Source organism: Lingula anatina, chromosome 7, assembly GCF_051362555.1.
Source record: "Lingula anatina isolate TDL-2025a chromosome 7, LinAna3.0, whole genome shotgun sequence".
NCBI classification, from domain to species: Eukaryota; Metazoa; Brachiopoda; class Lingulata; order Lingulida; family Lingulidae; genus Lingula; species Lingula anatina.
Genome location: NC_141773.1, coordinates 13,464,604 through 13,490,444, shown reverse-complemented (window position 1 = coordinate 13,490,444; position 25,841 = coordinate 13,464,604). Strand labels below are relative to the sequence as shown.

General features: G+C 37.8%; 2 protein-coding genes across 4 annotated transcripts; one reads left to right on the top strand and one right to left on the bottom strand.

Annotated features, from left to right (window-relative positions):
- Positions 1-8,211: 8,211 nt before the first annotated feature.
- LOC106158948 (uncharacterized) lies at positions 8,212-12,093 on the top strand. Of its 3 annotated transcripts, none has more exons than XM_087018163.1 (7): positions 8,212-8,384; positions 8,788-8,879; positions 9,003-9,041; positions 9,774-10,087; positions 10,446-10,636; positions 11,085-11,292; positions 11,706-12,093. In XM_087018163.1, the coding sequence occupies exons 2-6, from the start codon at positions 8,810-8,812 to the stop codon at positions 11,284-11,286; spliced, it is 816 nt and encodes a 271-aa protein (XP_086874289.1). In that variant the 5' UTR covers positions 8,212-8,384; positions 8,788-8,809; the 3' UTR covers positions 11,287-11,292; positions 11,706-12,093. The 3 variants fall into 3 exon arrangements, with proteins under 3 accessions (XP_086874289.1, XP_086874288.1, XP_086874290.1); XM_087018162.1 differs by having other exon boundaries at positions 11,085-11,296; XM_087018164.1 differs by having other exon boundaries at positions 11,085-11,301.
- Positions 11,996-23,674, bottom strand: LOC106158945 (uncharacterized). The gene is made up of 13 exons (XM_013535074.2): positions 23,645-23,674; positions 23,160-23,269; positions 22,691-22,844; positions 22,154-22,221; positions 21,587-21,743; positions 21,089-21,258; positions 20,639-20,747; positions 19,744-19,942; positions 15,084-15,180; positions 14,147-14,376; positions 13,722-13,986; positions 13,395-13,487; positions 11,996-12,833 (listed from the first exon to the last, which is right to left on the bottom strand). Exons 4-13 carry the CDS (start codon positions 22,211-22,213, stop codon positions 12,684-12,686), a joined length of 1,530 nt encoding a protein of 509 aa, XP_013390528.2. The 5' UTR covers positions 22,214-22,221; positions 22,691-22,844; positions 23,160-23,269; positions 23,645-23,674; the 3' UTR covers positions 11,996-12,683.
- Positions 23,675-25,841: the final 2,167 nt, after the last annotated feature.

The following is a 25,841-nucleotide window of genomic DNA, read 5'->3' as shown; positions in this document are numbered from 1 at the left end:
TGTCGATTTGCTAGCATCCTTGGTGGTAGGAGATGAAGAGGGACCGGCGGCCGCCAGGTCTTCTTCCGTGGGTTTGAATTGAGATGGTTTACACTTCCTAACTAATGCAGACGACTGTTGTGCCTTCTGCTCGTCATGTCCCCATGCGATATTTTTCCGAATGGTTCGAATGAAATCTTTTTTAACGTCATCTAGTCGTTGCGCTGCTGTGACATTATGCGTCCTTGTTTCGAGTGGTTCTTTTCTGGTAGGTAGCTCCGGCTCCTGATCAGGGTCTTCATCGCTGCTGCGTCTTTTTCCGACGTTATTTTGCTTTTGGAAATCGGTAGATTCGGGCCTTTCAGGCGACCCGCTTGCAGTGTCCGAGTTTTCTTCGAAAGCAACTCTCAGTTTAAATGAGGGTTGAGACCGTGGGTTCTCCCCTGCGGCCTGTGATGTGGGATTTGGCTGGACAGGGGGCAAAGCCGAAAGATAATCGACTTGGACATCGTGTTTTCGCACCTTTCGCAAGATAGCTATGTAGCACCCGCAGGACAAAATGAAACACCCCAAAATATGGGGAGCATAGATGTAGGTCACGGCCACCCCCGTCACCTCCGTGACTCTGCATTGCTTCCCTGGGGCCCATGAGTTGAGTCCGAAATACGGCAAAGAGCACACGATTATGATGTAAACCCAGCAACCCACCAAGCAGGTGTTTAACGTTTTCCTTGCCATCATGCGACTCCGGCATATTTTGAGGTATCTTTCCATTGCCACAAATGTAAGATGGAGCAACGAGGTGAGGCACATCACAGTATAAGTCGTCAATTTCCCGATACAAAAGTACTTACTGTACAAGAGGCTCTGCAGATGGGGTAACATGTGCACAAGATAACTTGCCACTAAATGGTACGGGATCAGAAGGCCTGATAAAATGTCCGCAACAGACATACTTACAAAAATCGTGTTGGTTGGAAACCGTAGCCATTTGAACTTCGCGTAAGAAACGATGACAAGGGCGTTGGCAAAAATGTTCACAAGAGAAATTATAGCTTCAGTTACCATAAACGCAATGCAAAATGACAACCGTTCGCATGGATTGAACCGTGTTCCATTTTCACCACCTTGGAAATGTTCCGAAATATTCGTGGCGTTCTCCATGTTATTACAACCCAGTAGACTCTGGTCTCTCTCTCTCTCTCTCTCTCTCTCTCTCTCCTGTTAAATATGTAATGTCACAAATGTGACGACGTTTGCATTTTATATGATCGCATTATTATCATGTGCTCGTACGAAAGATCAATAGTACCCACGCAAGGCTCCTCTACACATTTTAGTGCATTGCAAGACGTGCCAGGATCCAGTCTGTATGCATGTGTTACAACCGTCTAACATCGTCTTTCTGGGCTCACTTGAAAGAAAGTAATTAATTTCACACACCTGAAAGACATGTATCTATTTCATACCTTAGCTGTCTTTACACAGACTTGGTTTATTTGGATCGTACCGAGGGCTTCGCCAATCCCTTCAGTGTAAACAGGTCGAAGCGTTCGGAGGGTTGTTTACGTCTTTATTACAGTGCGGAAAATATCGAGTTATAACAATGCGTGACATTCTCATTAATTGTTGCATTTGATTTTCAAACGCTGACATCAGGGACGACTTCAGCCTTCAGCATTTGGAGTATATTTATAAAAGAACATAACTTCTTGCAAAGCAACCAAGATAACTGAAACTTTGGGTAATGATTACGCACAAATTGAAGTTTAAGTCCATGAAATTTCTAGAAATTTGATGGACCTTTGTAGGATTTGATTTAATTTTTTTTTTTTGGGGGGAAACCCTGTATGATGTCCGGAATTTGAAACATCTCTAAAATGTGACATTTTTAAATGTTTAAAAACCTTTAAACAAAAACACATAAAATTGGAGGTTCGAAACATTTTCTTGAACAAAAGTAACTAAAACGTCGACAAGGTGTCAGTGTGGATTTTTTATGAAAAAGACCAATTTTTTCTTTTGCTTGTCTATCTATAATAAGGATAAAATTCCTTGTCCGTCGACAAATAATTGCTTCTCAAACACGTTGCTTTGAAATAAAGGCTGGAAACTTTAATATAATTCAATATTACTTACTCCAAGGCCACTTTTCCCTTGTTCATCGGGAAATAAGCTTTATTACCTGCAACACGAAAAACTAAATTCACTACTCATCGGTTTGTATGCGTTAGCGTTATAGGCTACATGTAATAGCATCACATAGCGTGTAGTCAGTATGAAGCACCACTGAACAAATTATCTTACTGATTTTAACAAAACAAGAAGGGGCAATTACTGGAAGAGATTAGAGAAACGAAAATTCGGAATCTGTTAAAGCATCAATAGACACAGATTCAGGTGAAATTCCTTCCCTACTGAACAACCGTCAATCCTGTGCATTTCATCAAAATCTGTATTCTTGCCAAACTTAAACTGTGAAGGTATCATTAAAAAAATCGCTTTCAACGTTCCACCCGAATGTTATGGAACACCCCTATTGAACTGTTCCGAGAGTGCACGAAAAGAAAAGAGCACAGTAGACACCATTCGCACATATAACTGTACAGCTCACTCTCTGCTTGTCAGGTTTCTGTCTTGTTTCGTGTATCTATTACATCTGCATTTTCTCTAGGCACATTTCCAAAAGATGCAACGTTGTGCATACTCGGAAAATGGGTTTTTTGAAATAAAACTGCATTCTTAAAAAAGTTTCTTTGGAATTATATAATGGAATTTTCTATTTATTTTCAATATCCAACATCAACTTTTTTTTAAAACAATTTTATGTGATTGTGTCATTATGTCATTGTTCTTACCCAACTCTTTACGAGTTATCAAACTATTTTATAATAATAATGCGTGGCTTATAAAAATATTTACAAAAAATAAATAAATAAATAAATAAATAAATAAATAAATAAATAAATAAATAAATAAAATAAGATGAACGAAGTGAAACGTGAAATAGTGACATGCATTTTCATCAACTAGTTTTTATTTTAACATCATTTAATTTTAATCTCTATTTTTTGATGGGATTTTAATTTAAACTTAATAGCAGTAAACTAGGAATATTTCGTGATTTAAATAGAGATTGACGGGTATGAATTAATCAACAACTACATTAAGAGAGACGTTATAACGTGCGTGCGGTTTAAACATATGAGGTAAGTAGAGGAAATAACAATACTTGTGTTAATGAAGCAAATTATCTAACAGCAGTTATAACAGCAGTGCATAGAATAGCGTCACAGCAAAGTAATGGGGCTACAATGTCGATATTGAAAAATGTCCAATGTGTCGGAAGTACCAACCAAGCTAATTTTATATCTTTATCCACAAGGAATGTTTTTCTGCAAAAAAAAGCTTACAAGAAAGAACATTGCAGGGTAAGCCTTCTGGCAACTCTACTAGCAAGCTAAGTAAATGCTAGCCATCCTTTCGTGTACAGTCGGATTATTCCCTCACAGTGGGTGTAAGTTACACCCACTTCATCTTTAGACTCTAGGTCATCCTGCCCTTGGCGTTCCCTCCAACCATATACCCTTGGGGAGATAGGAAAGACAACTGGTGTTTTGACGCCTACATTTCTTCTAATGTTAAAATCTATGCAAACAACTCTCTGTCTATGGACAAACATATATCCTACTTTTTAAACCATGCATGAATCACATCAGCAACATCGTGTCATTGGGAAATTACATAATGCCTAATCTTCCGATAATGATATAAAGTCCTTTTCAAATCCCGACTCCATTACTGTAATTATCTTCTCCACGGATGTCCTCAAGATAAAGTCAAACGTCTGTAACAAATTCAGAACAATTGGTCTTTCCCCCCTTTCGTTTACATGTATTTTATATTCTTCATTCATGTTGTAATGTCTATTGAATTCCATTCGACTTCAGATTTAAGATAAATGGATAATAATAGTAATAATGCACTCTCCTTCTTTGCGTTTGATGGCTAGTTTTTTATACTTAATTTAAAAATGGTGTTGTTTGCTCAGAGAGTATGTCCTCATATTTGAGGCAGGCTTAGGGGGTGATGATCGAATGCACCATAGGTGCGAAAATAAAAGGCGTGGTTCGGACGTGTTAATTAATGAAGTGAAATGTGCGGACATGGCCTTTGGTTTTGAGAGCTGCGAATTAATATCAATGGAGACAGAAATCATTATTTTATTTAAAAATGACATGTGTGGTATCAGAACGGATTCAACATAGAGTTACATTAAACGTTGCTGGTTACGATAGCAGCTGTCACAAGAGGAAATATACAAAAACCTGAGATCTTTTAAATTACTTGGAAATCTGACATTTGTCAACCCGACCTCTCGTCTGTACAAATATCTATTTACATTTTCAGCGATCATATTCTCGGCAGAGCTTTTTGACAAATACACATGTTATATGAATGATTCCCTCACACCTACTTTATTATAAAACTTAAAATCACCCTGCCATTGCTTCAACCATCAACCCTATGTTTATAGACAAAAATGCCCTACTTTTTCAAAATCATGCGTGCATCATATCACAAACATCGTGTCATAGGGAAATCAGCTTATGTCTCCTTTTCCGATAATGATATAGTGTCCTTGTAGCATCTCGACTCAGTCCTGTAATTCTCTTCTGCACGGATGTCCCCAATGAAAAGTCAAACGTCTACAGTGCATTCAGAATCGTCTACTTGTATTTTATATTCTTCATTCATGTTGTAAAGGCGATTGAACGCCATTGGACTTTAGATTTAAGATAAATGGATAATGCACAGGAAACTGAGATCTTTTACTTTGCTTGGAAACCTTTCATTATATCATTTTAGTTGTAAAACCGCCTGACTATTACCTGTTTAACCCGACCTCTCATATGTGCGAATATTAATTTACATTTTCAGCGATCATATTTTCTGCAGAGCTTTTTTGACAAATACACATGTAATAGTAACAAGATGCTATCCTCTTCCAGGGTGGCAGATTTTATAGTTAATTTTTCAAAAAGCCATCAAATGACTGTCTATTTATCTAAAGACATATCTGTGAATGTCTTGTGAAAAATCAATCTGTGGCTCTGGTAGAGTGTAACAAAGTACCTCGTTAGTGTGCTAACTGATGTACTGCGAACTAATGGAGTCAACAACACTTGTACATTGAGCAAATTGTCTAAGAGCAGTTAAACTGCTACAGCAGTGTAATATGGCATAACGTGACACCAATTCAACCAACGTAATGGGGGCTACAATGTCGACCACGCCGCCCCCAGATTAAAGTAACATAACCCTTCATTCTGAAGATTCATACAATAATCACAGTCTTGATCTTTTAATTCAAATTAATAAATTCTGGTGAACAATGCATCTATGTAGATCAACTAAAAAAGAACAAAAATATATATGCATATAAGGTTGCATTCACAACAGATGGTCCTCGGATCTACTGGTCCGCGGATCAAATATGGCAGGTCCTACATGAAAGCAAGACCGCCTATGGTTCAAAGTTCTTTACTCAAACTGGTTTAAGAAGGTTAGGATACCAGACGACCTCTGAGGAAGCCACTGTAATCAGCAAAACAGCGCCGTCTGTTTCTTTAATGAATTGGGGACCATGACCGTTTCTGGACCCCTGAAACCGCGTGTCTTTTTAATTGAGGTCGGATTTCACTTGTACCGCTCAACTAGTCAAATAAAAGTTTACAGACATCCTGAAGAGGCGTACGACGAAGCGTGTGCCGCGTCTTAAGTGACTAGGGTCATTCACAGTGTCAGTATTTGGAGTGGATGCCACATTGGTGCCAAAACATCAATGGTATTCATCGATGAAAACCTGAACCACATCAAATAAAGGAATAATCTGGGAGCCACTTGACTATCATTTGATGGGGGGTTACCTTAGGATAATTTTAGGTTGCACGATGAGATTGTCGGTTCACACAGAGCACTGTTCATACCAGATAACTTGCAGAACCAAATTAATGAGCAGCTACCTTGGTCATCAAAATCGCCATATTTGAACCACATAGACAATATTTGGGTAGGTCATTACTCGCTGAATCAACGGTCTACATGCCCTACAACAAAACTGAACCAAATTGGAGAAGTTTTTAGGAATTTCATTCCAGATTAAACACTAAATACCTATCCCAAAGAATGCCTCGTCGATTAAGAGCCCTGGTAGCAGCCAGATGAGGTCAGACGTAACAGCGACTGTTGCTGTGACTAGTTACTTAGTTGCGTTACTTTTTCACAGCCGATAATTTCGAAAAAAAAAAATGGAGATTAAAATAACGTTTTTAATGGTTGTTGTATGACTTTGAATCAGTCGTGTTTTTGTTTGCTTAATTAGGTGAAGTCAATGAAAGAGCTGATGTCACAATTACATTGAATAGATTATTAAAAATCATCAAAACAAGATGTAAATCCTTGTTTTCAATTTTAAGTGGAAAAAGTAGGAAAAAATCAGAACAAAACGGTTTGGAAAAAATTCCATATTAAATATCAAGTCTGAATAAGATAAAAATGTGAATGATTGGCGACATGGTGGTGTAGTTGACAGCGAGACCAATCAAGGCAGTATGTTGTATTTATCATGTAAACTTTGGCTTCGAGTTTGACTCTGATTTTTATGACTTTGTTCATAGACCTACTACAAGATTTAAATTGCGTGAAAAAATATTTGACTTATTGGTACTAGACTTATTTTGGGCAATATTCCTAAAAAAGTGAATATTTGACTCATCTGTTTTTTTTTTCGTGCAGATATTAATTAGACTTGTGATCCTTTCTACTAGATGCGTGTGACTTATTATTACTACCACGGATATGTGTGACATTATTATGAAATATTACAATGCTAAGCTCTACAAAATATTATTTGCTTCTTGAATTAATCAACAAGATTCCATGAGTTCCGTTACTTAATGTTTTTTATCTCTGTTGTAATCATGGATATCCGGTCTATAAGACGATATCTGAAATACTAAGAAGCTCAGCAGATTATTAAATGCAAATCATCTCCTGTGATCAGCTTAAACCCACGCCCTGGGCAGTTAATTGGCCTGAAAAACAGATCCACTAGCTGACTGACAGATTTGAAAACAGACTCTCTAGCTGAGTGACAGGAAAACTGCATAACTCGATCCTACTGCCAGTTTTGACGTCGTTGGTGCCCCATACGTAGTGATATCAAGATATTTGATAAGAAAAGCATTCGACCCGAAATTTGCAAAATCTTATTCTAACACAACAGTATTTTAAACCAGTGCTTAGTATTAAAGATGTCATTTTTGATTTGACAATTAATATCCAGCCATGCAGGGCCGTAGCCTCCGGGGGGGCAGGGGGGGCAGCTGCCCCCCCCTGGGATTTGAGGTGCAAAAAAATTATCGCAAAGGTGAATAAAAATAATTGCAAAGTTGGTATCAATTCTGTGAGAAAATGCACTCATGGCCACTGGACAATCATTCAACAATCTCTTTACAAAGGTGTACTGTTTTTAGACAATCTACGAAATGAAGTCCAATTGGCATGTTGTGTTGAAAAGATGACTGTACCTATGGCAAAATGAACCCACAATTTATGACTTATGATTGAGCAATAAATAACAGTTAAAATGCACCAGAATGCAGTATTATACATAAAGTTTTTAAAAATTTTCCACACCGTGGGAGGGGGACCCCCCCACACACCCTCCCCCCTCGGGGGCTGTGCCCCCTCGTGTCCGCTTACTGCCCCCCCTGGCATTTTGCTCAGGCTACGGCCCTGCCATGCGACACCACATTTGCCCTCAAACTTGTTTTCTTCCAAGAGATTTTCTGAAAAATATTCTTCAACTTAAAATCTTAAATCTTAAGCTTAAAATCTTAAATCTTATAAGCGAGAAACCCCTTGGAGATGGATCGATCGTGTTAGATCGATCTAGGTATCGGAAAGGGGTTTAAGATAGCAGCTATCACAACAGGAAATACCAAGGAAACTGAGATCTTTTATTTTGCTTGGAAATCTTTCATTTCATCATTTCAGCTGTAAAGCCGCCTGACTATTACCTGTTAAACCCGACCTCTCATCTGTACGAATATTTATTTACATTTTTCAACTACTTGTATCATATTCTCGACAGATATTTTTGACAAATACACATGTTTCAGTAACAAAATTCCTCGTCGGGGTGATAACGGTTGTCACAAAGGAAAATACCAAGAAAGATGGTATCGCTTTCTACTTGGAAATCCTAGAATTTTCCATTTCAGTAAGCTGTCTTGAATCTCACTGTAAAAGCTATAAATACACCCGTTTCTTAAAGGAAGGAGAATCATCTTCCTTAAAGACCCCATTGCCAAACATCACTCAAGTTCAACATTGCACAGGTAAGGAAGTAGTTTTAACCACTTCAAATGAAAACCTTTATTACAGTCAGTTACGGGCTGCTTTTCGCACAGATGTTTATTTCTGAAATTTATTCTCCCTTACATGTAGCATTAGCCGGGACGAAAAAACTTTGCAAGAGATCTCCATAGATTAGTATTTGTCTTTCTATGAACGCATTCAAAACAGAGGACTGACATATCCGCGGATCAAATATGGCCGACATAGTTGAATGCTTGTTACGTAATCCCCGCGGGGAATCTTTTCACTGTCTAAAGGAGAATTAAGCGGCAAGCTTATTGGTGGGTCGCCATATTTGATCCGCTGCTCTGTTTGTCCTCTGTTCTCATTCGCTCTATATTGAAAGATCTTACATTTGCGTTTTCTTTTTATGTTTTCCATTAGTTGGTATCTGCTGTTGTCCAGAATGGCTGTAGCACGAATAATTGTGGCAGTGCTTTGTTTTCTCTCTGTCTCAAGAGGCCATGTAGAACAAGGTAGGTTTAAGCGCCTTAACAATAATCAAATATTATAGTTAAACTCACCCGTAAAACATCTCATTGTTAAGGTACTCCAAAGCAATTGCATTCAAATGTCTTTTCTTTTATTTATTTTCTAAGGCTCGAATGACGCGGCTTCCCATTCTGACATTATTCTCGGTGAGTAGTTTTATATTTCTAATTTCACATTTCGTTAATCAAGAAGTGCATTCATCACGCGCGCGAACAAGCATAAGCACAAACAAACATGGATGCACACTCACACGCACACCCACTTCTTAGATAAATGAAATTTGATAATTTTATGACTGTACAGATCACGCTTTACCATGGCGATCTGATTAAGGATATTGCAACACTTTATTATCATCCAGATACCGAAAATGAATTTTCCTGTATCTAATTATTCAATAATACATCTATCTTTGTGCTGATTTAAAACAATAAAAAACATCAAAAATATTAAATATCGGCGTGTATATGTGTTCGTTGCAATGTATATGCATAGGCAACCCAAAGCTGTAATTTAACACCTTTCTATTTTGAGGTGAGATAGCAAACGGTATGGGGCGTAGCTTCATCCCTAAACAAGATTTTGTCACAAAAATTGGAAGAGGCGACCTCGAGTGTATGGAATACAATCCTATCCCGCCATTTTGGTTTAAATGTTTTTGATATGGAGTTATGAGCCCCTAATTTCAGATTGTCATAAAACCAAGGCATCATTTTGCTTGATCAACGCTAAAATCTGAACTAAGACTTTTTAGAATAATCACTGGCAGTTTTTTGGAGTACTAAATGGTGTCATTAAATCGGCGTTAAACAGTGATCGTGGTGGCTCAGGTATAATTGCCATATGTACGTTATATTTTGTATCCTGTTTCCTTGCAGCGCGGCAAAAACGCTTCATCGACGTACAAACAATTGGACAGCATTTGGGGAAGCTCTTGAACACAAAGACCGTGCCCGACTCCGTATCGGGTGCACTCGGAGCCTTGGACAAAGTCACCCAGCTGTTGACCTGTCTCCCTACAAGGTGCACTGGCAACTGCTGTAGCAGTCCTTCTTACTGTAGCATCCCCCAACTCCAGTCTAAAGTAATCCGCAACCCTAGGGCCAAGTTTACCCTGTGTAAGAACCCGTGGAAAGTTCGAATCGATCTGGACGCCAAGTTCAATTTACCCTGGTGGGCTAAATTGCTAAAGGCGAGTTTTGTTTTGTTTTGTTTTGTTTTTTTTTACTCATTCTTTATTTTATTTAATTTGTGTTATCGTATAGGGGAATAATCTTAAAAAGGCTAACTTAGCAACGTCAGTGTTTAATAACAAACAATCTAAACCATTTTTTACATATTGAATATCGACACATTCATCATGAAGATAAAGTTAAATGAACGAGATTTGTTACCTTTACACCATTTGCTATACTATATAAAATTCATCGTTTAAGCATATTGTTAGTATCGATTTTATCATTATAGCTTAATATACGCATACATTTGTTTATGGTTCCATTTTATTTTATTTGTTATTTTATTATTACTATTATTTTGTTTTTGAGCAGATCAAAGTAAACCCAATCATAATTCCCATAGATAGCAGGGAAAAGGAAGGGGTGATACAGATAAAGTCCACCACAACGCTCGCCAAAGCATCTCTGATAGGCATTGGTCTGGGAAAAGCCAAGTTGGAGTTTGATCTTTTCCTTAGATACGACTGCACTAAGCCGAGAAATAACCCATCCCTTCGCAGAAAGTGAGTACAATACATATGCAAGTGATACTTTACAAATGCGCTTCTCCCAAGTGTACTTACAATAGACATCAATGTATAATAAGGCTATAATTTATTGTTAGAAAGTCGCGCTACACCTGCGCCTTGGTGTCACTTACACAAAACCATTAAGACCGAACTAGTAAGAATTATGAAGAACCTTGAATTTGATTTTGTGATTGATATTATCATCTAACAAAAATGTCTTCAGTCTTTTTAAACTTTTGGCATTTCTCAGTTTCTGTTGTTATGTTTTATTTGAAAATACTGAGTCGCATGAGATCATAACTTAAATATATTTGCATCACTTTTAGACAACGGCTGCCAATTGCAGGGGCCATAAGGGCAATTGCAGGAAGCGTTAAATTCCTTAGTTGTGTTCCTCGAAACTTAATTTTCACGATGATTGAGAATTTATTGTCTTTTATAGATATAATACTATGTATACAGATGGTAAACCTGGGCCTGATGGCAACAAGTTGTTCTACAAGGTGGACATCAAGTTTAAAGAATACAGGAAGAATTTCTGGTGCTTCTGCTACAAACTTAAGAAAACAAGAGCCTTGGTTGCAAAGAAAGGTCATTTTGCAGAGGGGCCGAAGTCCTGTATCAGAGACTCCCAAAGTGGCTAGGTTCATGTAGGTAAGGTATGATATACCTAATAATTTTTCTAACGTGATGGTTTTTCAATACACCATTTTTTTAAATCCGATTCGCAAACGCAGGGTTTCGGAAATAAAAATCAGGTTAGCAATATTGGCAACACAAGCTAAATGGCACTGCCCAGATCAATCATATCACTACACTTTATACCTCTGCTATGAAGACATTCTCGCCTGTGCCTGGACCAGGACAAGCCCCTACCGGGACCGCCGTGAGAGCTTATCTCCATATGTTCAAAGATAATTCTCTGGCTAATTATGTGCCCCTTATTGTCCACCGAGAATGTTTTGTATAGATATGACGTCAGTGCCCAGTTTGCTTTAGATACACGTAGAATGCATACTACATGATCAAGAATTAATGCCGTGTTATTAAATTTCTTTTCTAGGACCAGGTATGGCATTATGCACCAAGACTTGTGACTGGAAAGATTATCATTTCCTGCAACGTAAATATTCAGATATAAATTAGCAATCTGCTCAATATGCGATTCCCATTAACTGAGGTAAACATAATTCGGGGACCGGGAGCCGCACCTATGTGGTTTCAACTGAGATGGCTCACCAGCCGATACAACATTTGATCCGGCTAGGTGCTGAAAGAATACCATATTTGACACTCGTATCGAGTCTACTTATGTTTCAGCTACTTGAAATTCAATTTCGAAACAAGTCTATATTTATATTTTATATTTCCACCACTAGTCTCCGTTTATTTAAGAATGCATTGGCCAGAAGCCAACTTTCCGACTATTTTAATAAATATTCAGAACGCAATTTTGATGGTCTTTGTTATACATGTAATGCGAAAAGCACACTAACTCTTACTACCTGGAAAAAACTTATTGTATTCATAATTAGTAGGTATTGAGTAAGATGAGATATTCAAGAGTATTAATGTATATGGGAACGAATAAAATCACCTGGCTCTTAACATGATTGAATGAAAATGTCATCTTTGGGGTTTTGGGTTTAGAAATACGTGTAGAATATACATGTACAAGTGCTTCTAACATAGCTGGAGATCGAAAGCGACAAAACGAGACAACAAAATATTTCTCCTGTCTGCTTGGTTAACCCCCGTTCTTCTAGAGCACTGTAATCAGCATTTTTAAAGTAAAGTCGGAAGGCATTCAGTTCGTCGTCAGATTACAATCGATTCAATTAAACATACGACGTCATGCGATCCAATGACACGCCGCTTATCTCAAAGAAAAGGGCATGCTTTGATTTACTGCCTACGAAGAGCTCGCCGTAATCAATTAGCCCATTCAAATGGGTCGGGTCAGTTTGACTGAAAATGGGATTTAGAGGTTGCATATGGGTAGTGAAGATATCTCTTATAACGTTTGCCCCCTTCCCGCAATTTATATATCGTAGAGTTCATGTGCCTTGTGATAGTTCTTTCCCTCCGCTGAACTCTCGGCGTTCGCGTCTTTCCACGTGTTGGCCGATTTTGAGGCTATGCTTTGTGAGGACACCTTGCCTGCCAAAGTCTTCTTTACCACATATAATACCTGTCAAATACAGATAACGCAATGGAAATGGGAACAAAACACACCCAAATTGGCCACATCATTCATGTGAAGGGAATTAACGTATACTGAAAGCGAGTGCCAGTAAAAGATATTAGTCGTTCAATTAGCATCTCAAGGACAAATATGTGGATTTAGGGACCATTCAGATCGAGAAGAGCCAAGAGCTAGATAGGCCGCGTCAAATCTTGACCGGTTGAATTGAGCCGAGATTTAATTACTGTGCCCCTGCAGGGACGACGAGTGGGTAGACGTCTGAGAGGCGGAGAGACTATACAGGATTAAGTGGTCTTCCTTTTATGTTGGTCCGCCATATTTAGGTCGCGGCCTAGCACTCGGCTCTTCTCGATCTGAATGGCACCTTATATAACATTCATATTTACTTCTTCAAATAAAGCTCCTATGTATGAAACAAGAAAAAAAACTATGCAAAAACTTTAAACTAAAACTATAAACAAAAACTAAATTATTGTCATCCAATGTACAATCAGATGGCAGCACTGTTTAAGATATATATTGATAACTGGGACTGTTGATGCTTACCAGTAAGACTGTGAGTATAGCACCTAGTGAAGCGCCCACTGATATTGCGGCAATCGTTGTTGGTTTCATATCTACATTGGATTGCGCTCCAAGCTTGGAAAAAGAACAATGAAGGATTTGAAAAAAAAAAACATTTTTTGTGTATCGTCATAAGAAAAGCGAATATAGGCCTAAGGTTAAAAACGTCTTGTAATGTCAAAAAGAGAAAACGTTAATTGCAAATACCTAATTGAAAAAAAATGTAATAAGGGTACAGTGTAAATGTACTGCATTGCTTATGCTGTGTAGATGGTGTTAAAACAATAGCCTTTTAAAATTGGAACTGACCGAACTGTTTAAGCTACTTGGAGACGTTAACTCTTCGGTAGATTGCGTGAATCCATGATACGTTGTCTTGAAGTCCGACGTCGACGAGGCGTCGGTAGTTGCTTGGGTAGTTTCTATTACTGTTGTCATCTCTGTGGTAGTGATACACTGCTGCGACGAGTAGTTGAGCGCAAGCGTGTCGTCAATAAACGAAATAACGCACTGTCCCAGGTTACCCTCTAAGTCCCCGGCATTAATGGTGACACGTGGGTTACAACACGTAGCTCTGAATTATAATAAAATTGTTAAATAATTGATGTGAAATACACACAAAAAAATTGAATACTAAAAATACTAAAAATTAATTTTGGGTGGGAAGAACCCCCTAGATTGACCATTTAATCCACTAAAGATCCTATCTAAAAAAAAAAAGCTAAATCACATACGTAATGTTGACGTTGACGAAGTTTTTATCACCCACGGAGAAATTAGAAATCAAAGGAATTTCTGCACTTATCCCGCCGGCGTTCAGGGTTGCCAGCCCAGAGTCGGTATCTCGAGCCTCTGCCACGGCGCTCCATCTGTATAAACGGCAGACACAGGGGTTGGTTTGCGCTGCTGTGCAGTTCCCGTCTACTGAGATCAGGGTACACGATGGAGGCTCTCTGTCGGGCGGCTGAATAAATGGTGAAAAGGGGAAATTTTAATTAAAAAAAATAATTTATTATATGTATTTATAATAATATAAAAGGATATTTTGAAATATAAAATATGATAAAAAGCAATACATTATAAACAACAAAATAGCATCAAACGTAATTGAAAGGGTCCCATTCATGGGTTCTTTCGTTACCCTTGAGAGCCACTTTTCAAACGTTCATATTGTACATGCATGTAGCGTGATTCGTGAACCAGCCCATTCCCGTGACTCCAGAATGCAGCTTTTTATTCTCCACCCTTCGTGAAATGAAATCATTATACCCAGTACCCAGTGATTCGTGATTTTTAGGATTTTCGACCCGCATTATTAGTGGGAAATGAACCAATTTTTATTTACTGTGACTAGTTAATCGATGCTTTACACTGCTTTACTTACGATGCTTTACTTACAGCGGTTTACACTGTTGTTGACGAACGATAATTTACAGTTAAGCAAACAATACAAAGTTATTTCAGTAATGTAGGGGAGGCCGCCCGTCAATGATTATCAATGACAACTTCAAGAATAAGTAATCAAGATTGTGACTGTTTCTACATATAAGCATTTTGATTTAAGACTTGACGATAATTAACTAGCATAAAGTGTCAAATACTTAGTTTCACGAGTGTTTACGCTTTTAAAAAGTCACCAGTTGCCAAGTACTACAGCGTTGCATTGTTTACCTTAAGCGTGGTCGGTCTCCTCGTGACTGATACAGTCTTCACACTTAACTGTCGGTCGTTTGTATCTCCACCCTTAAGGCCTGCAGAGAACGTCACCCTGAAAAAACGCTGTAAATGATTAACGACTGAATATGGAGAGAAAAGTCGATTGACGTGACGTTAAACAACACAGTGGCATCTCTTGACCAAGATAAACAAGCACCTGTCAGAAAATGTCAGATTTCTAGGACATGCCCTGCAATCAAAATATTTCAAGTTATGATTTTAACAGGGATGATCAAACTTTAGTCATCATATCTATTGACAATAAAATGGACACTCTGGCCATATGTATCACCCCAAAAAACGCAAGGGGTTTAGTCATCATTATTAAAACGTTGTTAGACGTTGTTATTGCTAGAGCATTTTGTTTTCTTTCACAAGGACCGCATTCAGCTTCACACATCGTACTAGCTGTGTCGGTCCAGCTCTGCGGGGGATTCTTGCCGAAGTGCAATAGTCGAGTCGCCACTCCCATAGGCCCAATAGTCGAACCCTGCAATGTTCTTTCCTGTAAACTTTTTTTGCTGAAATGCATTCTTCAGGCCGAGAGAAGCAAAATTAGCTTGGTTGCTATTTCCGAGACCTTGAGCATTTTTCAATATGGCCGTCAATTTATGACGAAAAATAGAAAAACGACCAGAAGTCGCCGGGTAAACTTTATTGACAGCTTTTTTGAACGTGTATCCTATCAGGAGAGCACAACAGTACTAGTGAATACGCTTAATCGCGTACCACTAAGCAAAATACCAAAATGGCCGTCATAACATAAGGCAGAAAATGATAAAAGCTGCAGAATCAGTTTGTTTTTTTGCATATTTATTTTTATAAAAAACATATCCCCTTTTTATATTTATGTTAATTATAATATTTTGTTAGAAACTCTTGGTATAAGCTTATCTGACAGTTAAGTAACCCCCCAAGAGTCTGTTTGCTACTTCTCCGGGTCCCATAGTCAAATACTTAGAATGTTATTCCCTGAAGTTTTTTAAAGAATTTAAAAATTTGGGGGTATAAAAGCCAATTAAATTTGGGCTTTCTTGGCAGTGGCTAGATATGGAACATTGATCAATTTTCAAAATTCAAGATGGCCGTCAATAATATAAAATTATATTATAATATCATTATATTGTAAATAAACATAGCAAAGAGTAGCAAAGAGTCAGGTTTAAAGTGCATGATATTCCACATTTCAAATGACCGCTAAAACATGCCCAAAAAAGGTAAAAAGCAGTTAAATTACGTTTTAAACTGATAATACGGCGTATAATGAAATATATCTAACCCTGTTATTTATTGACAAAGTGTACTTGTAAGGTACAGTTATACTAAGACTCTATAAAAGAGGATCATTGATAGGACTGACCATTACGTAAGTTCTCTTTTTAATACAGAAAGTTTATCAAGGGCCAACAGGGGGTTCTGCAGGAATTTGGGCACAGGGAGTCCAAAATGTTAATCTGCAATCGGGACTCTTATATTTACATGGAGTCCAACCAAGTCCGTTGGTGGGGACGGGGGGTGGGAGGGGGGGTGAGTGTAATTTAATTTAACTTTTGTAAAAATATTGACCTTATTATTTTTTTCGCTTTTGTTTTTAAATTGATCATACCTTAATATTTTAATTTTATATCTTTATCATAACTTTTTCAGTATGTACATAAAATTTAGCTTTAAAAATTCCCATTTTTTTTTGTTGAGATTGGCACGTGTAAGAATATTTCATCAGTATATAACAGTATTTCTAGTTTTTCTTATTACTGCACTTTTTTAACTTTGCATTTTTAAGAGTCAATAAGCAAAACATCTTACAAATCTTTGGTTATATACTGACAGCCATTAAAATCTTTGAGGCCATATTTTTCAAAATAATTGTTATTTTGAAGCTCTAAACTGGATTATTTTCATATGAATCATTTGTTTAGGACATTGGTATACAGGACCAAAAATCTTAAGTTTCATGAATAGTTTCAAAACAAAAATGGCACCAGCCCAACACAAAGTCACAATGGTCAATAGCCGGTACGATCTCCGCTTGCTTCGATGCAGGCGGCGATCTGTTGGCGCATGCTCGGGCAATAAATGTGGTGTCGTGTGGAATCCTATTCCAGCCTTGTCGTAGTGCCTCGATCAGCTGCTGCCTTGGCCAACGGAGGGCAAAGATATATGTAGTACCACAGGTGTTCAATCGGATTCATATCCGGAAAATAGACAGGCCGGGGTAGGACATCCACCCTTTGGATGTCCTACCCCGAATGTGAACGGGTCATGTCCTGTTGGAAAAATGTGATGTCAGTTTTCTGCTGTATTAACGAGGTTATGTGAGGTTGCAGGATCTGATCTATGTAGTGACAAGCAGTTACTGGTATGTTGCCATCAACGACCACCATCAGTTGACCGCCAGCAAGCGTCGACGCACAGTGGGGCTGGTGCTCCGGTTGTTGTTCCTGCCGGGTGCTTCTTGTGCTGTACGACTGGCATGGCGAAACTGCTCCCGTAGCTGATGCAACCTGGTGTGGCGATCCTGGTCTGGAGTTGACACTCTCTCGCCCTGGCTGCGGTATATCGCTAACAGAGCCTGGCATGTTGTGGCATTCAACCAGGTTCCTGATTGTGGGGTGGGAACAGCCCATACATTATAGCTCAAATCAGACTCCCCTCACACCCAGTGCCCAGAGATGTACGTTGTTCACATGATAGACATGGCATGATTCCGTTCACTGGACTAACGACATGGGTGACCTTTTTTGGCCTTTACAGGCCTCCAAAACCAATCCTCAAAATGTGCAGATGCCCACTGAGTATTGCTCAATGTGTATTTGGTCCATTTTTGCAAAAAAAAAAGCTTACCCATGAGCAATGAACCATGGCAACATGACAACTCATCATTATCTTAACTACCCGAGCATTAAGTCATCAATAAATGCACAATGGATAATTACATCTACCCTACAAGTAGAAAAATGTATACATTACTATCTCAAAGCTTCCATTATCTGTAAGTATATATTGGCAAAAACAACATTTCGAATATATGATGTCGATGGATAACCCTCGCATATCCCCGTACTATGTCACGTTGTCCAGAATAGCTGACTTCATGGGCCCTAACCTCTGGGTTTGTATACCCCTGCTTGGATCTCGATTATTTATAATAAAATTCATTGTTAAACAGCAAAAATGTCTTTACCCATAGCTGTTAATATATTTAAAAAATATACAAGAAAAGGATAAGAATAATCCAACCTGAAGAAAACGATTTGACGCCTTTTTTTATTTCAAAATGATTTAATTTACACATACTAGAATGATAATACCTTTTATTAATTTTTGATTTAGAATGGAAATCTAGTTGTCAGGACTGAGATATCCTCAATCAATGTTTAGATTGATCATAGAGCAGCATTGACGGATATATTGGTTTTCCTTGTTTGTATCATTTAACCTAAAAATATGTTTTATTGTGTGCTGTGTCTTGAACGCAGGTATGTCGTATTTCACTTTATATATGTATTTATATTTGTTCCAGTTAAAGTCTATTTCAGTTAAAAGCCTTGTAGTTTTACAGTTGTTTCTTTGCCCTTCCATTATGTTTTGGAGGCCATTTTTATTAAAATAACTTGCAAAAATGAAATAAATGATCGCACTTTGCATGGACATAAATATAAATATGCAATGATGAACAATGGAGTGAAGCATTAATTTTTTTTATTCGAATGTATGGCTCTCGCTTTTCACATAACAAATTGACGGCCATCTTGAATTTTGAAAAATTGTCAATATCTCCTACGTATCAACTGGCAAATAAAGTCAAGCTTATAAGCTTCTCTAAGTTTTGTTACCCAGATGAAACAATTTCTTTTAAAAAAGCTTGCAAGATATAATATAGCAAGCTTTAACTATGGGGCTCGTCGGAGTGGCAAATGGACTCTCAGGAGATGGCACCGTCTGCCACCATCTGATTAATGTCAAATAAGCAGCTTCTGAGAGCTTAGGATCATGACTAACAAATTATCATAATGGACATAAATAGAAAAGGCAGAAATGTTTTTAATAAGACTTAATTTGCAAAAAAACGAACTTATTTTGCAGCTGTTTTTACTTTCTGCCATATGTTTTGACGGCCATTTTGGCTTTTTTGCTATATGTAACGGGCTTAAGTGTATTCTCTAGTACTGTTGTGCTCTCCTGATAGGATACACGTTCAAAAAAGCTGTCAATAAAGTTTACCCGGCGACTTCTGCTCGTTTTTCTATTTTTTCTCATAAATTGACGGCCATATTGAAAAATGCTCAAGGTCTCGGAAATAGCAATCAAGCTAATTTTGCTTCTCTCGACCTAAAGAATGCATTTCAGCGAAAAAAGTTTACAGGAAAAAACATTGCAGGGTTAGCGTTCTGGCTACTCGACTACAACCAGTGGAATCAACTGCATTGTCTGACACGACTCCTCGAGGTGGCAGGGGGTAGTTAACTATAGTGTGCTCATTAAACCGATTCCACTGATTGCACTTAAGCGAGGATCCCTAGCAGAGTTCGAACGACCTAGATAGTACGATGTGTGTATCTAAATGCGTCCTATGACGACATTTAACTGCTACTGGTGAAATATCTGAGGGTACCTTGTAATCTGTACAGCAGAGCCACCAGAAATGGTAAATGCGCCTGTCTTATTCTCTCCTTGTTTTAGCACAAATGATTGCGTTAATGGGGGCCTCAGAAGATGTTTATCGTCAGTGGCGTTAACTTCAAACTGTCCGTCAGCTCCAACATTTGTCAGGGTGAATCTTATCAGCATGGACTCATGAACAAAAAGAGTGCCTGAAAGTCAGAATTTTCTAATGACATGCTCATTTATTTCATGTTTATATCAAAGGAGTTGCAAAGCTTGTTCGTGAATATGACACGTGAGAAGTCCAAAAGTCTTTAATAATTTTTTTTTTTTTTGTGTTTTTGTTATTGTTTTTGTCATTATGAATGTTATATGAAATTTAGGTAAATGATGTTAAAACTCTAATCAATTGTGGGTGACTTGCTAAGACACAATAAATCGTCATTTTAATGTTTTTAGTGGGGACTTTGCACACTTTCGGGTTGAATTGCTGAGAAAACTGGTTGGTAGTAGGGCATGCATGGGGGGGGAGAGAGAGGGGGGACTACTCTCCACCTGAGGCCTTATAGCCACAATACAAACAGGCCATTTTCAGGCCATTTGTGGTAAAAAGCTCTCATTTATCGGCACTAATTGAAGAGAAAAAAGGTACATTTGATGGACTACAAGAAAGGAAAATGCGAGCACTTTATAAAGATTCCCCAATATTTTTTCTTAATCTCCGCCTCCCCCCCCCCTCTAAACGTCCTGCAGCCTACGGACCTACAGAAATATACACTGAAATTCATTAAGACGAAGCACATTCTGATAATGTTCATTATATATACCACACACACATATCATTTATCACAAGGAAACTGTTAAACTCAAAACAAAGGAAACACAAACGGTCGAGGTACACGTACCAAGCGATTCAATGTCCAGTTTGATGCTAACCGGTAACAGTGTGGACGTAGACTGGCGCAGGAAGGTATGTCCACTGCGGTCAGTACCATTGATCGCTAACGTAAAGGCCTGCCAATGAAATACAAGCGTTATTCAAATAAGTGGAGAGAAAAAGAAGAAAAAAAATTAGTCCGTTTCTATCAGTTCACTTTGAATGAAGTGCATGCCATTATGAAATGTTTTCAATGAACTGATGAAAAAAGGTGTGCAATGCCTGTGTATTTCCACAGAAAACAATGTTAAAAACCGCGTGTCTGATTGATATTTAATGTTAAAACTTGAGAGAGCACACAAACATATTCCTCGCAGTGCCGTCACGTTTTTATCTTACTTTGCAAACACCAGATGACATCCACTGAATCATATTTTAACTCTAAAACTGATTATCTCCATATGTCGTGTTAGCTTACCTGATTAGGGATCACTATAGATCCTCTGTACGCGTTGGTGTTTTTTCCTACACCCTGTTCCAAGATGGAGGTCTTGATTATTTGTCCATACTGATCATGTAGCATTAGAGTGTGCACCCCGTTGATCACGCTTATCTCGGTGACACGAAGAGTGACTGTTGTATTGGATCCTACATGAACATTTACATGTATATATAAAAGACCAGGGAATGAATTATCCAGGAGCGCATTCAGAACATCGGACTAATAGATCTGCGGATCAAATATGGCGACCCATTGAAAAGCTTGCCGCTTAATTCCCGATTGGACACTGAATAGATTCCCCGCGGAGATTACGCAACAAGTGTTCAAGATGGTCGGCCATATTTGATTGGCGGATCTGTAAGTCCGCTGTTCTTAATGCGCTCTAGGTTTAAGGAAAAAAAAATGCTATGTGATAACACCCTTCATTATCATTATTTGCTTTTTTATGATAGACAATACAATTCCATGCCTTACCTGCCAAAGGTCTTCCTGATATCTCATAGAAGTCCCCACTAACAGGGTCTTCTTCTAAAAGCTGGTGGGTAAAATCAAATGTACTTTTTCCAGTAACCGTAAGGTCTATATTTCCCGTAGAAATTCTTCTGAGCTCCCACATTCCCGGGGTCAGTGTCTGCGGTTGTAGGAAAAATGTAGAAAAAACATCTGTAAAGTATTCCTCGTGTCTACAACCGCAAGTCATACACTGTATGTACATGTAAAATGACAATTTTATCGTACACATGTTTTTACAAACATTTAAATATATCTAGGAATCATGGGGTCGAGATAAAGACGACCAATCTAATTTTGTTTTAAACAAGCTTAAAATCTGAGATCCAAGCCAACGATTTTAGATATAAGACACTTTTCAGCGTATCCTTGAATAACCGGCCTCAGTTTCTTACACACACACACACACACACACACACACACACACACACACACGTGCAAAAAAAAAGAAGTCAATTCCAGTGGCCATAGCATCTTTGTTATCAACGTTACAGTGGTCACGTGCACACATGGGATACATTGTAGACTTACAGAGTTGTTAACGTCGTATATTTGAACCCTGGTGCCAGCTGATGTCGGAGTTATGGACATTTGATTACCTGGGGAATATTTAATAGACTCTGAGTGTTAAATTGGAAACACGGGATATCATACATTTATCCATAATACTAAGAAGAAGAAGACCAAAAACAACAACAGCAACAACAACAACAATAATGATAAGAAGAAAAAGAAGAAGAAGAAGAACAACAACAACAACAATACCAATGATAAACTTTCTCTAAAGATCAGGGTAAGACCTGTGAAGTAACGTATCTCCTCCACATCGAACAGGGTGATTAAAGTGTGTTCAATATCAAGCGTTTTTACCAGCACGGCAACGAAGTATGGGTATGGGCATCAATATGTTACAGCATTGACCATGCCCAGAACTTCCAAAAGATAAAAAGGAAAATAAAAAACGATCATTCCAGTGATAAATAATTTTAAAAATTAACAGCGATAAGTTTACTTGAGTGATTTGAAAATGTTTGACAAATTAATAGATTAAGACGTCAAGTGCCTTACCGGTACCATTTAATATATCTATGGAAGTCCCCGTTCCCTGTAAAGCAATAGATACTTCACGAAGTTCGCTGTCAACCGGGATATATTGAGAAGTCACTGTGCTTTGCCATATGTACTTTGCTATCGTTACTTTAGCTGTGTTCTCTATTTCCTCCTACAATGTGCACAAATGGCATTTATCCCTATGAATTGGCCGCATAAGTTTCTAAACTCATCAATGAATTTTGTATACTAATATCAGGTTCAAAAACATAGCAAAATAACCTCATGAAAAGGGACACAATTCACAACATCCTTTTTTATATTAATGTATTAATGTTACCTGAACGTCATTTTTTATCAATAGACTGCATTAGGGGAAAAAGCTCAGGGGGGGGGGGGGGGGGGGGGGGGGGCTCTATTACGGAGTGAAAGCCAACCCTGGGGTTTATGAATTAATTGTGATTGATTGATTATCTATCAGACTTACAGAAACCACTTTGACTGCGTCTCCAATGGAACCTTTGTTACTGTTGTAGACATTACCGCCTAATGAATTCGCAATCTGCTGAAATATATCGAGCTGTCTTCTTTTGCGGTCTGGTTGATAGTTTAAGAATAAAATATATAATAAACATATGAATGTATATGTTTGTGGTTATTCCTTGGTAAATTTAAACAAATCATGTCTTAATTGCAATTCTGTATCGAATTAAGTCTATACCAATACATAAATAAATAAATTAATTAATGCATAAATATATGAATTAATTAAACAATTAATAATCTTTACTGGTTTACTTCTCGTTTCACTAAAGGCTGTGACCTAACAAATATAAATATTTATCATAATAATGATACTGTCTAATTTATAATGAAGGTAAGTGAGTCTCACCTTAAATTATACAAAGGATACAAAGAATATTATGCATTTGACTTAAATAATCATTGAATTTACTGCACAAAATTTTCTACCTATCCCATGAACGCCGTGTGATACAATTAAGCTCTACTTACTTTTCAAAAGGTATGACGAGCGTAAAACGTCAAGTTTGCCGCGCGTGTTGTCAGTAAAATCTTGAGACGACTCATTGACGACGCCTTGTACAATAACACAGTACGCTCCCAAGTTAACCGAAACAAAATAAAGTAAAACAATTTGGCAAAAAATCATAGTTCATGTTCCCCAAAGACAAACTGTCAACCGACTCGCAGCAAACGACAGCCAAAATAAAAGTCTTCCTTGTCTGGTGACGCACAGTGGTTTACCGGGCATCCTTTAACTGATAGTAGGGCCTATACGTTTGCATTCGTACTTGATATCGGAGTTCAGATAACGCACTGTGAGGGCATTTATCTTATAACATAAAAGATATGCGCATGATGGGTACTAGCGATTAATCAATATTCAATTTTTTAAATTACTTGTGCAGTTTTTTTGTAGCATTAGCATCGATAACCTCCTGTCAGATGCTTTTTTTAAAGAACACCCACGTGTGAGTTCATAATCTTATTATACCGGGTTGTCAATGGGGCAAATAGATTGCCTAATTACTCCTGTGCTAAAGTATTTTTCAGCATTACGTGGTAATGCTTAGAACGTGTATTTCTCACTTATTGAGTTAATATTGAGTGCACATAAATTACAGTAAGCTTAGATCCGTTAATGTACGACAACCTGACTTAAAATATACTACTTGTAAAATAAATCAAAATAAAGTCTTAATTGAAAAGAATGATGTATCGACACGATTGTTTGATAAAGACGCACAAAGCAGCAACTAAAACGGACGTTTCCAGTGTAGAGAATAGAATAATTATTAAATATTCAAAGTTACTGGTGTAGTTATATAAGCTCATCATTTAATACCTATCACGCTCAAAGCAGATAACACCAAAGAAGCGTTTACTTTGATGTTTATGTAAGCACAAAGAATTTGACCTAGGGTTCAACTTGACTATCAATATGTCACCTATCTAAACAGCAGCACATAGAAATGATGCATCTGTATGACGACACTCTAATACGTGATGCAATGGAGTCAAAGTGGCGGGGGGGGGGGGGGGGGAGGGGGGAGAGAAAATATTAAAAATAATTTACCTAGTTAAACCCAACAATTATATAAACAACACACGAGGACGATTTCACTGCAATGTAAAAGGTTCAAACATGGGGGAAGGACTTGGTTTTATCTCATTTCGCTCGTTATACCTTTTTTTGGTTTAAGAAAAACGGGAGAGAAACCTAGGTAACCGCATGTGCCTGTTGATCTCCCTGGGTCTGCCGATGATGATGTATCGTGGTGCGTGAGTGGATCAAGTGCCTTCCCAACAACACTTGTAACCCCAACCACGCCTGATATTTGTTCTTTCAGACCAGCCGTGACTTAAATAAGGGTAAATGTATTATAAGGTTACCTTCTGACCACCGGGTGTGTTACATGTAGTAGTTTGTTACTAAATCATTGTATGCCTCATAAATAAATTTCATATGCAATTTTGAAGCCCCTGATATTACAGGGTATTATAGGCCTGTGTCAAGTCAACACACAACTTTATTTGGTGACAACGCACAGATACTGTCCACTCACTCGGGTGATGCATCGCTGAGCTTGCGACTGTCAGTGAGACATGTGCCACAGGAAATTGTCAGCTAGCCTAACATGTCGCGTCTTTTGTCTTTGTATAAACAACAGTTTTCTGGATTGCAGTAGATGTTCATTTTCAGTATTATATGAGATCAGAAATGATTTTTTACATGTTTCTCAGGAGTTTGGTTCTCATTTCTGAACAATTCAGGACACCTTCTATGTTACTGTTATTAATCATATATCTATTCCTTTGTTTATTTATTCCCCGCATATTATATTTAATAATCTTTTATCTACGCAGGCTAAAATTCTTAGGGCTACATCTGCGCTATCTTCAGCTGTCAAAATGGTACGGTGGCACTCTCTTTAAATGTGTTACAATAAAGTGCGGGCGCTGATACATATATATATATATATATATATATATATATATATATATATATATATATATATATATATATATATATATATATATATCCTGTATCTAACTATTCGACCTTTATTTAATGAACTCGGCAGGACTTCATCCCTCTTTATTATTGAAATCTTCAGGATTCCTTCCCCATTTATTACGCATGCTA

Excerpts from the sequence above, each read along its gene's own strand:
- LOC106158948 (XM_087018163.1), top strand. The coding sequence starts at position 8,810 with ATGGCTGTAGCACGAATAATTGTGGCAGTGCTTTGTTTTCTCTCTGTC. Across the intron at positions 8,880-9,002 it reads AAGAGGCCATGTAGAACAAG|GCTCGAATGACGCGGCTTCC; the intron begins GTAGGTTTAAGC and ends TTATTTTCTAAG. Across the intron at positions 10,637-11,084 it reads AACCCATCCCTTCGCAGAAA|ATATAATACTATGTATACAG; the intron begins GTGAGTACAATA and ends TGTCTTTTATAG.
- LOC106158945 (XM_013535074.2), bottom strand. The coding sequence starts at position 22,213 with ATGTCCATAACTCCGACATCAGCTGGCACCAGGGTTCAAATATACGAC. Across the intron at positions 21,744-22,153 it reads TATACGACGTTAACAACTCT|ACACTGACCCCGGGAATGTG; the intron begins GTAAGTCTACAA and ends CTACAACCGCAG. Across the intron at positions 20,748-21,088 it reads CTATAGTGATCCCTAATCAG|GCCTTTACGTTAGCGATCAA; the intron begins GTAAGCTAACAC and ends TTTCATTGGCAG.